This window comes from Brachycentrus maculatus, unplaced genomic scaffold, assembly GCF_059751285.1.
Source record: "Brachycentrus maculatus isolate JH-2025_06_01 unplaced genomic scaffold, ASM5975128v1 h1tg000105l, whole genome shotgun sequence".
NCBI lineage: Eukaryota > Metazoa > Arthropoda > Insecta > Trichoptera > Brachycentridae > Brachycentrus > Brachycentrus maculatus.
Genome location: NW_028280859.1, coordinates 2,264,430 through 2,276,179, shown reverse-complemented (window position 1 = coordinate 2,276,179; position 11,750 = coordinate 2,264,430). Strand labels below are relative to the sequence as shown.

The 11,750-nt window shown below is 34.9% G+C and overlaps 1 protein-coding gene across 1 annotated transcript; it reads left to right on the top strand.

Moving 5' to 3' along the window:
* The first annotated feature begins 579 nt into the window (after positions 1-579).
* Positions 580-11,515, top strand: Dsor1 (mitogen-activated protein kinase kinase 1). Its single transcript, XM_088258922.1, has 8 exons — positions 580-911; positions 2,681-2,865; positions 4,298-4,573; positions 5,704-5,897; positions 8,516-8,680; positions 9,002-9,169; positions 10,276-10,431; positions 11,170-11,515. The coding sequence occupies exons 1-7, from the start codon at positions 793-795 to the stop codon at positions 10,393-10,395; spliced, it is 1,227 nt and encodes a 408-aa protein (XP_088115048.1). The 5' UTR covers positions 580-792; the 3' UTR covers positions 10,396-10,431; positions 11,170-11,515.
* The last annotated feature ends 235 nt before the right edge of the window (positions 11,516-11,750 follow it).

Below are 11,750 nucleotides of genomic sequence, written 5' to 3'. Positions count from 1 at the left end.
ACATTTAAATCTTTCAGTTCTTTCATGCAATTATCTATGCATAGGTTAAACAGCCACGATGACATTACACATCCCTGTTTAACACCTTTAGAGATGCTAAACCAGGATACAAATGAACAACTTACCCTAATGCATACAGTGCTATCCTCGTACAAGGATGCAATGCCTTGGATAAGTTTATTGCGTACTCCATACTCCGATAACACCTTCCATAGCTTAGTGATATTATCGTAGACCGTGATATTAGCATCGTGATATTATCTTTTTTACTACTTTTCTCCATTCGAGAGTGGTCCAGCCAGTGTCTTGTTATTTTAAACCTCAACATTTATCTAAACGGTTGTAATATTTGAAGAAAAAAAGCTCTCACCCCTTTATCCTTAAAGTGATGTTTTGGTGAATTTCACTATTTTACGTTTATAATATAGTACACTTTAGAATGTAATGGTATTTTTTTAAGCACATTTTTTTCGAAATTGTATTATTTTAAAATTCAGAGGGAGAAATATCTAAAAACAAATAGCTGCCAGAGTCATCGATGGTTTCAATTTTTTTTAGACTGGCAAGATAGTTCACATTAGTATTAATATTTTCTAGCAACCCAAAACAAATAGCCCCGCCAGCTGTCATTTTATCTTCGATATTGTATGTGTGTAATATTACTGCGAATTTATAATATGGGCAAAAAGTAAGGTGTGGACTCGTTTAAAGTGTAACTCGAGTACACCAGATGCACAACTCACCGTGCCATTTTGCTTTTTTGATGCAACATCGCCAATAAAATCAGGCAAGATGAGCAAAATGTCCAAGAATAAGTTAAATTTGACGTTGCCCCCGGGGTCGATAGACGCTGCTTTGCCTGTTACTCCTTCTAACACGACACCGCAGTTCAAATCTTCCGTCATTCCTGAGTGAGTAATGTTTTTTTAAAAATAATTTACAGCTGATATGATTCATTGCCTAATGTTTTTCCTACATCAAAATTCGCCATCTTGCCGGTCCAGCAATATCGGTCCTAAAAAGTACATCTTGTTGGTTTTAATAAATGAAAGTATTAAATTAACTCGAAAAAAATATGTTCACATCGATAAAAATATTTATAACTCTTCCAAAATGATTTTAAGAACTTTGGTACAATGTGATTATTAGCATATGAATTTAATAAATAAATACCCCAGGCGCTATCATTCATAGTATTTGATACCATTATTTTATTTTAATAATTATATGAATAAACTTAATATTTTTTACTTGATATCAATTGAAGTTGTATTCCTTTATTTCTACCATATTGTTTCTCGTTATGTATCAAATCAATTTTATTTGAATGGTAAATATCCCAGTTATCAAGAATTTGACCCGATCATCGCATTTCAAATCAGTTTTGACATTCATATGATTCATGTGATAATATAAGGTGTCGGGTTGTGGTCCTGTGTTTAGTGTCGCGGACTCTCAATTCAGAGTTTCTCGGTTCCAACCCTCTCTACCACAATTTGATACTTGTTTCTAAAAATGAGCCGCTTAGGCTCACAGAAATAGTATGAAATTGAAATATTTGTGTAAATAATAAAATCACAAATATTTCTCTTTTAAATATGTATATATTTTTTTAAATATTAAATTAATTTTACATGTATATCAAATTATTTACAAATTTACATTTTTGTGATGTTGCTGTTGTTAGTGACAAACGACTTTATGCAGAAAAGAACTGGACCACAAATTAGAAAAATGTGTTATGTATTGAAGACCGGATAATTGAAAAGATGAAGAAGAGTTCTTTAAGATGGTATGGACATATGGAGCGAATGCATAACGAGAGAATGACTAAGAAATTATATCTGGCAATTGTGAGTGGGAGAACTGAACGAGGATGGCCGAAAAAGGCTTGGCACGATCAGATTAATCGAAATCTAAAAATCTGGTGGTGTCAAAAATCTGCATAATCGATGGGCAACTTGATATATGGATGTGAAGGATGCTAGGAGTGTATGTCAGGACAGAAGAGTGTGGCGTTCCATCCTTAACTGAGAATGAGAGCTGAGATGGCATATTTCGCGTATAACCAAGTAAAGTAAGAGTGAGATGAGATGAACTGCGTCACATAGCGTTTTTTTAAAGATGAATATACCTACGATATACATTCGATCGTATTGTACATTTTTTTCCCGAATTCTCACAAAATATCCTTATAATGTGCCCAATAAGTGATAATTGTTACAATTTTTTTTCATTCAATGCGTAAATGTATTATGGAGGAATACCTAAAATGTGAACTTATTTACTACAGAATAAAATAACAACTTGTTGTTTTTTCCACATGAATTTTATTTGAACAGCAACCAAATTTCAGTGGTGATGTCAGTTATGACGAAACCCATTTGCTGGTCAAATAAAATTCATGTGGAAAAACTACAAAGTTGTTATTTTATTCTATAAAATGCAGTTCCACCAAGAAATGTCAGGACAAAACTTAAATCTTATTTATTACATTTATCGAGATATTAAAGTTATTACAAGTAATGCGTACTACAATAGTTACACATCACCGGAAAGGAAGGATTAAAAAAAATATTAGTTTTATAGGTTCTAGTTGAATACCTACTTAAATTAACAGAAGGGAAGCAAGATAAAAGCGGATTAATTTTAACACAGATTATTTTTTGTTTGGTTCTAGACTATCGGACCGTCGGACTCCGGGATTGGCAGGAAAGTCAAAGACAAGCATCGAAGCTCTAACCGAAAGGTTGGAGCAGATAGAAATGGACGACACCCAGCGGAGAAGGATCGAGGTGTTCTTGTGTCAGAAGGAGAAGATTGGAGAGCTGACTGATGATGATTTGGAGAAACTTGGGGAGCTTGGTTTGTGCTTTTCATTACTTTCAAAATCACAAAAATATAGTACATATCGCTCACTCCTTTCAAGAACGTCATAAATCAAAAAACTTCATTTTTCAGGAGAATGTTTTTAAAGTTTAAAAATATAATACAATGTATTAAAAATAAATATCAAGCCACTTATTGAACTTTTTTCTGTGAAACAGATCTTTTTAGGTAAAACCAGAAGGTTTTTTCTCCATTTGAAAAATATTAAGTATATTTAAAAAAATAATAAAACAATACCTTTTCTTCAAAATGGAAAAACAACACTTTCTGGCCTGTAGCGGGTAAATATTAAGTTAAAAATATGCCGCTTTTGCAGGGATATAGTACATTTTCTGAGCATTCTGAAAACATGCACAACTGAAAATTGACGATTTTTGATTTATGACGTTCTTGAAAGGAGTGAGCGATATGTGACCTTGGAACGACAAGGGTTCATCAATGTCTAAACTGTCTATATCTTATATCGCTTTCAGCTCTGTGATATAAATTAAATATGCCTGTAAAGCGGCCCAATGGCCTAGAAAATTAAAAACTTCTTGCCAAATGCAATACGAAAAGTAAGTACTTAAATGTGCAACATAATTTAATTAAATTTTTCATTTATTTATTTTATCACACACATGAATTAATTAATAACATTTTGAGTGTATCTAATTACTTATTTTTGTTTATGTTATTTTTTACATCTCATCATAGAAGAAGAAGAATATGGAAGTATGGGCATTTACAGGGCTTACGACCATCATAGGCTTGGTTAAGTGATCACACACGTGTAACATTTACCAATTCCACCCATGATTTGTCCGCCTCCGTAGCGTAATGTAGCGTGTTTAGCTACCGTGCTAGAGGTCTTGGGTTTGATTCTCAGGGGAGGGGCTTGAAAATAAGTATTACTGATTTTGCACCAATGATTAGTTTGTCCGCGTGCGTAGTGTAATGTTTAGCGTGTTTAGCTACTGTGATGGAAGTCCTGGGGGGGGAGTGAAAATAAATATTAGTGATTTTGCACCTTAATATTTATTTAATATTACCCTGGACCGGTCCCTGAAGCGCAGGAGTGATCACCTTGCCTTCATGTAAGTAACAATCAAGATAACACTGCATCAATACGATGCAGTGCCCTATGCACTGTTGGGTGCGGATAAAGATTAGTCATTGCGTTAGTATAAACCACTCATCGAGATTTAACTCCACCGATTTCATGATACCAATCTCTTCATCAGGACAATCAGTGAAGCATGTAACCGACATTAAATACCACTACCATATCACTATTTGCATACTCACACTTACACAAAATATTAATCACATGCATTATTAGTTAGGCCAACATTTGCTAAGGATGTTTGGAAAAAGGAGGTTAGGGATCATTTTTTTTCTTCAACAATTTGTTTTTATTTATGTTTAGGTCAGGGAAACGGTGGTGTTGTCATGAAAGTCCGTCACAAATCATCCCAGCTCATAATGGCGCGGAAACTCATCCACTTGGAAGTGAAGCCGGCCATCAAGAAGCAGATTATACGCGAATTGAAGGTCCTCCACGAGTGCAACTTCACTCACATCGTTGGCTTCTACGGAGCCTTCTACAGCGACGGAGAGATATCCATCTGCATGGAGTACATGGACGGTGGCTCTCTGGACCTTATCCTGAAGAAGGCTGGCAAGATCCCTGAATCTATTCTAGGTATGTGTAAATTTTTTAAGCTTTTCATGCATTAAATTAACTTTGTGTAATAATAAAAAATAGAAATCAATTATTCACAGCTTCCTACATTATTTTACCATCAGTAATAAGTATTTTCATTAACACGGATCGGACGGGAAAGGTATTTCTACCCGTTCGGTCGATTGATGCTTAAGGACGGGATGTGTATTTTTACATCTTGTGCCAGCCTCATTTCAAAGGCAGAAAAGAAGGAATTATCCAATGTTTTAATGAGTATTATATACCTATCTCTTTGTTAAGGTTTAAACAATATGTACATAATTATGAAATTCCATCGCCAGCGATCTGAATATAAAAAAATATTCATTTGAAATGTGTTAATTGATTCACTAATCGCTTTGTGGTACATAATATCTATCCATTTTAAATTTCACTTGGTAAATACCGTTATTTCTTAAAATTTATTGTGATATGTGTTTCCAAGGATTCTGCATCATTTTCAAAACCGTATGTGAAGTTGAGTCTAAATTTTAGAGTTGCATCCTTGTAGAATGTTGGAGAATGAAGAGTACATATAAAGAATAATTTGCGATTCGGGAATAAAGAACCATCAAATTAATTTGTAAAAATACAAGTTATAGTGACATCCCTGCATATCTGACTTCCTTGCATAGTCTCTTATTTTTCTGAAAAACACACTTATTTTTGTGGAAATTTCCATAGTAGCTCACTGTAGATTACCTTACAATTTGTTAATTATTCGCTAGTAGAATCTTAACCCAGTGTCGTTAATGTTGGGTCAAAATGACCCAGTGCGTTTTAAAATGCAAACATTTTTTTACGTAAACGTAGAACTAAGAAAATACTTAGAAGAAATGTTCCCTAAGAATACTTTCTTCTTTTATTCCTAAGATCAGAGTGTAAATATGCATTAAATTGACAAAAATTACGAATACATTCAATAAAACATGAAAATGTCGCACATTACATACGGGTTATATTGGCCCACCTCAACATCCATATATAACAATTTCATACCACAATGACGCCGGGTTCATATGTACTAAGTTTGCATGTTTTGTCATTCTTTACTTGATGACAAAATAGTTTTTAGAATATTATTTTTATTCATTGAGCGTTGTTTCCAGGCACCATCACTTCAGCTGTGCTCAAGGGTTTGAGCTACCTTCGAGACAAGCACGCCATTATGCACCGCGATGTGAAGCCCTCCAATATCCTGGTAAACAGCCACGGGGAGATAAAGATTTGTGACTTTGGCGTGTCGGGACAGTTGATTGACTCCATGGCAAATTCGTTTGTCGGTACCAGAAGCTATATGTCTGTAAGTGTACAATAGACTTACTTTTATTATTTTTTTATTGAAAACCAATCAATAGGTAATAATAAACTTACCCTAATAGGAAGATATTTAGATGATATACATAAGACATGGTCCAGAGGTATAAATTGCCAGCAAGTTAGTTACATCTGTTGAGGAGTAAGAGGATAATGTGTTTTTTGTTTAGCTGTCTTTGCTGCAGAAACACATCTACCGAGCTGTCTTTTGATACTTCGTTATATTCTCTGAGCATTTTTGGTATAGCGGAAAAGAAGCCAGTATTAGTTGTATAATGTCCTACAGAAAATGCAGTGTTAGTACGAGTATGTGACGGGGAATATTAATGTTTATTTGAGAGAGATATATTACACATACAATTCTTCCTTCTAATCCTTATCCGCACCCAATGGTGCATAGGGCACTGCATCGTATAGAAGCAGTGTTATCTGGATCATTAAATACACGAAGGAAAGGTGATCAGCCTTCCGCTTCAGGTACCAGTTCAGGGTCATATTAAATAAATATTAGACTAAAAAATCACTAATATTTATTTTGACCCTCTTGGGAATCGAACCCGGGACCTCCAGCATGGTAGCCTAGCGCATTAACCACTACACTATGGAAGTGAACATACAATATGCTCCCATAATGGTGGGGACTGACTGTCATTTGGTCATAACGCAACACGTTACGATGATAGCATTCGTATGGTCAGTACAGCGAGCCGAGCTCGTTCCGAGTACTCTATCCGATGTTTCGATGCTCACCGCGAATGTTACGTTACGACGAAATGCTCCGGTCAGTCCCCTCATCTTAACCGCTTGACCGCTATGCGGCGCTGTCGCGCTTCGATATTTCGTCTCTAAAACAGCTACGCAGCGCGGTCGCGCTGTCATTTTAGTGCGAGTTTGTCAGTCCGCGTGGGAGGTCGTTTCTCGCCGCTCATGTTTTTAAAATAAAAGTGTACTTTCTCAAGCCTAAAAAGTACTATTCATCAGTTTTTATTTTAAAAATATTTTTTTTTATAACTTTTTTTACGTATTAAAAAACGTAACCATGTCGAGTGATGACAATATTTCGGACACTGAATTGAGTTCTAATTTCACATCAGAGGATGAATGAAATTTGGACACGATTCTCGACACGAAGAAAGGCTCTTACGAGTATACAAAAGAAAAACCAAGTATGATTCACGACTATAATATACATATGGGAGGGGTAGATAAATCAGACAAAATGTTGTGTGCCTACTTAGATGAGAGGAGAACTTGCAAATTCTGGAAGAAGGTGGTTTTCAACATTTTTGGAAGGATGGTGTTGAGTGGCTATATCCTATAAAAATCTAACACCACAGAAAAAAAAATGTTCCGGCTGCAATTCACATCCGCTATTATTGGACAAATCGAAGAAGAATGAATGACCTTCCAGAAATATGGAAAATAAAGCATCAACATCAAGCCCAAAATTTGCTTTGGAAAAACTGCCTGGACGCAATTTACGGCAGTGTGCGGTCTGCAGTAATAGGAGGATTGGAATAAAACGTTCCAACCTTATCTGTTGTCGTTGCAAGAAAGGGCTACATGGAATTTGCGCAGGAAAACATAAATGTTAATCTTTTTTTATAATTTTTATTTAGCTTTCCATTTTTTTTATTACATACTACTTATATCTCTTTTAATTGCCTTCAACAGTTGTTTGCATTAATTTTTTATCTATAAAATGTTAAAAGTTATATGTAAATCGATGTAATATTGGAGAAGTTATAAAATTTTTAGTAGATATATATTTTTTATTTTTTAAATACCCAAATTTTCTATAGCAGTTTTAGAATGTATTAGAATTTTGATAGATAGCTGTCAAACGGTTAAGAAATGTTACGCTTAGCTGGTAACAAAATTTAACCTGTCCGGGAGTGAGTTTCTGCGGACAAAACTGTATATATAGTGAGTTTTTTCTATTATTTTTTTAATTTTTATAAATTTTTATCATAGTTATGTACACAACAAGGCAAGGGTTGAAAGGGTTTTCAACCCCTCTCTTTTTGTGTATAAAACTTTGTCTTGTTTCCCTTCAGTCTGATGATGTTGGTAACCACGAAATCTGGTCACTGGTCAAATAAAATAAAAGTGGAAAAAAAACTGTATAAATCTTTGTTTTATTATAATATCATCTTTTTGAATCCTTATCGAACTTATTATAGATTGAATATTGTTTTACTTATTTCTGAAAGCCTGGGTGTAAAGGTGGAGAGTGACCAGAGCATTTCGTCGTTGCAACATCGCTCGCGGCGAGCATCCGAAACTATGGATGGAGCGCTCGGCTCGGTGTACTGACTGCCTGAATGCTCGCATCGTAACGTGTTACGTTACGACGAAATGCTCCGGTCAGTCTCCACCTTAACAGACATTAATAGTAAGGTAGAGGAAATGCAATTGAGAAGATATGGCAAGAAATGTCGGTATAAAACTTAAAACGATATTATAAAAGACAAATGTGAAAAATGTGATTTTGTGTTGTTGAACCCAAACTTCACCCAAATACTTTTCTGTTAAATTTCTCTTGAGCGGCACTTCTCCTCTTTTGTCATTGATGAATGCATAGTAAAGGGTGGTGTTTTGTAGCCGGAGCGCCTGCAAGGGACGCACTACTCGGTGCAGTCGGACATCTGGTCGCTCGGCCTCTCGCTCGTGGAGATGGCCATCGGCATGTACCCCATCCCGCCTCCCGACGCCAAGACCCTGGCCTATATCTTCGGCTCGCAGAATGAAGACCACTCGCCGGGACAGGTACGCATGTATACGGAATATTTTATTGCGAATATAGTGCAAACTGATTAATTGAAGAATTTTGCGGTGGATAAAATTTGGAAAGACTGGGGTGTGAGCAACACCACCAAGATAAAACTTGTCAGGAGTTTGGTCCACTCCATTTTAATCTATGAAATATGGAATATGGTGTGTATTACTAAGTAAATAAAAGTGGTATTTACTAAGTAAAACATTAATTAAAAATTCCAATATATTGTTTATTTTAATTTCGATCATATGCTTTCAGTGGACCTGTCTGTATTCCTGTTTTTTCCAAACCTTAAAAAAGTATTTTTTCAGGGTGGCGCTGCCCCTAAATCGATGGCAATATTTGAGTTGCTGGACTATATAGTGAACGAGCCCCCTCCCAAACTCCCCGCCGGAATATTCAGCGATGAATTCAAAGACTTTGTTGACCGATGCCTTAAGAAAATTCCCGAAGAAAGAGCCGACTTAAAAACGCTTATGGTAAGAAATCGCACTGTGTATTTTAATATTTCAATATCAATGGATAATAATTTTTACATAATACTTACCTATCTAAGTTTCTATGAATATCTTAATTATCATTATTTTATTTTATATATTAAATGTTAAAATCAAACACTGATTTTTAGAGTCTACTTACATGTTACAACCATTACTTAAAGTACCTAGAATTGTTTAGCTATATAATGGGCTATCAGTCCATTTAATCTTCACATTAGTTTGAAAATGCGAAACAATTGTCACAATATTTTTATGTGTTTTTAACAATAAAATACAAATTAGTAGACTCTAAAAATCAGTGTTTGATTTTAACATTTAATATATAAAAATTAAATTGCAGTTCTACAAATTATAGGCCAAATCAAAAATAAATTAATGTCATTATCTTAGATGGCATATGTTTTTATGTACGTAGTTGACTAATGATGGAGATACGTCTTTATTTATTTTATTATGATATAAAATCAGGCTAAAAAATAAATCGCCCAGCATTTCAATTACAGTTGAATGATATTCTATATCCATGTTATGTTGTTAAATAAAAATGTGTAAACATTTTCCATATAACAAGAGATCTGGATCATATAACAAGAGCCTTGGTATGTAATATCAAATGTCAAAAAATTAAGGCATATTGGATAGATACATAACTGCGAAACTTTCAGAAAACTTTTTTCTCAATTGGTCTGTATGCAATGTATTTTGCATCCCTTCCGTCCTACTTTTTTTTAGATGGGAATTACATTTTCTATTTACCTTGCTTATTATGTACATACAAGATTTATAGATCGTTAAGTGGATTTTCTAGTGTAACAGGAAGGATAATCTAGTGTGGACCAATCAGAAATTTCTCGGCATTTGCTCATTGCTGGGAGGAAACCATGTAACCATGTAACCCTCAGGAGAAGGCGGACTGTTGACTGTCATCGCCAGACAGAAGAGGTTTCGGCATTTTGTGTCCTAGCTTGGTTTATGGTACCAATGTCCTTCACTATTTTTATCATCCGTCCTACCTGCAGATGGCCCGGATAGCGATGGAAGATGGTGGAAATGGGTCGGATTGAATGGATTTGTTTTCTGTTTAGAATCACAAGTGGATAAGAGAAGCAGACTCGGAGCAGGTGGACATAGCGCGATGGGTCTGTAAGACGATGGATCTGGTTCCCACAACACCTAACTCTAACGTTTCTCCTTTTTCTTCATAAGCTGCAAGAAGTGCATACTATCAACCAAGAAAAAGGGTATGTATTGTGTATATAATTACCATATGTACAACCCTTTAGATTTTTATCTTAATTGTTTCTCACTTAATCCTTTAAATCAGTGTTCCGCAAACTTAATCCTTTAAAACATTGTTCCGCTTTAAATAGTGAAAATGTTTTTCTACATATATATTTAGTCAATATTATGGAAAATGGACCATAGACATCAATAAATAGAGCCGTTAATAATTTAGCAATTACACCAATATTAAAATAATTCTTTCATTGTCATTCATTGCCAACTTGCGAAAATAACGTTTTTTCAAAGGCGAATTTTCCAAAAGAAAATGATGAATGAAAATATCAATTATATATATATTTTTTTAAACCCTTATCCGCACCCCAATGGTGCATAGGGCACTGCGTCATATAAACGCAGTGTTATCTTGATTGTTTACACATGAAGGAAAGGTGATCAGCCCTCCGCTTCAGGTACCAGTCCAGTGTAATATTGAATAAATATGACAGTGAAAAAAATCACTTATATTTATTTTACCCCCCTTGGGAATCGAACCCGGGACCTCCAGAACGGTAGCCGAGCGTGCTGACCATTACACTATGGAGGCGGACAAATTAATTATTAAATTAAATTAATTATATAGGCTGTTATAAACACAAAACGAGTCTAATACAATCCTTCATAGGTTGAGTATGTTAAATTAGATATTCCTCCCGTCTGACAAAGATCGTTTTTCAATTAATTTTTTTGTTTTGCAGGTCAAAACCAGGCAAAAATGCATGGGGGTAATGGCGACAAACAGGGGCAAAGTTGCAGTGCTCAAATGGACAACCAGTAATAATACACATATCAACTCCACAATACTCACCTAGACAGGAATGGCAAAGGCACCACCTCATACTGCGAGCGGCACACGTGACTCACGACAGGATAAACTTTATTTAAACCATTTACGTATATCATTTTTAGAAATAAAACAAGCAGCGTATGAATACCAGTTTATTTTCTAAATGGGATGTCATCCAGTCTAGAATATCTTCTATTCAAAGAGAGTTATGAATAAAATGAGTTACATAAAAGAGTATATTATTTCGAGAAATAATAATACTTTGTGTTTCGATCCACTCACATTTTTATTAACCAACTAGTTTCGGCAACAACCTGTTGCCCTCTTCAGGGTTTAATTTATGACTTTTAATTTAGTCATAAATTAAACCCTGAAGAGGGCAACAGGTTGTTGCCGAAACTAGTTGGTTAATAAAAATGTGAGTGGATCAAAACACAAGTATTTTTATTTCTCAAAATAATATATCAATATGATCCACAAAGTTAATGCTTT

Coding starts and splice junctions, on each gene's coding strand:
- Dsor1 (XM_088258922.1), top strand. CDS start 793: ATGAGCAAAATGTCCAAGAATAAGTTAAATTTGACGTTGCCCCCGGGG. Junction 2,866..4,297: donor GGAGAAACTTGGGGAGCTTG/GTTTGTGCTTTT, acceptor ATTTATGTTTAG/GTCAGGGAAACGGTGGTGTT. Junction 9,170..10,275: donor CCGACTTAAAAACGCTTATG/GTAAGAAATCGC, acceptor TTTTCTGTTTAG/AATCACAAGTGGATAAGAGA.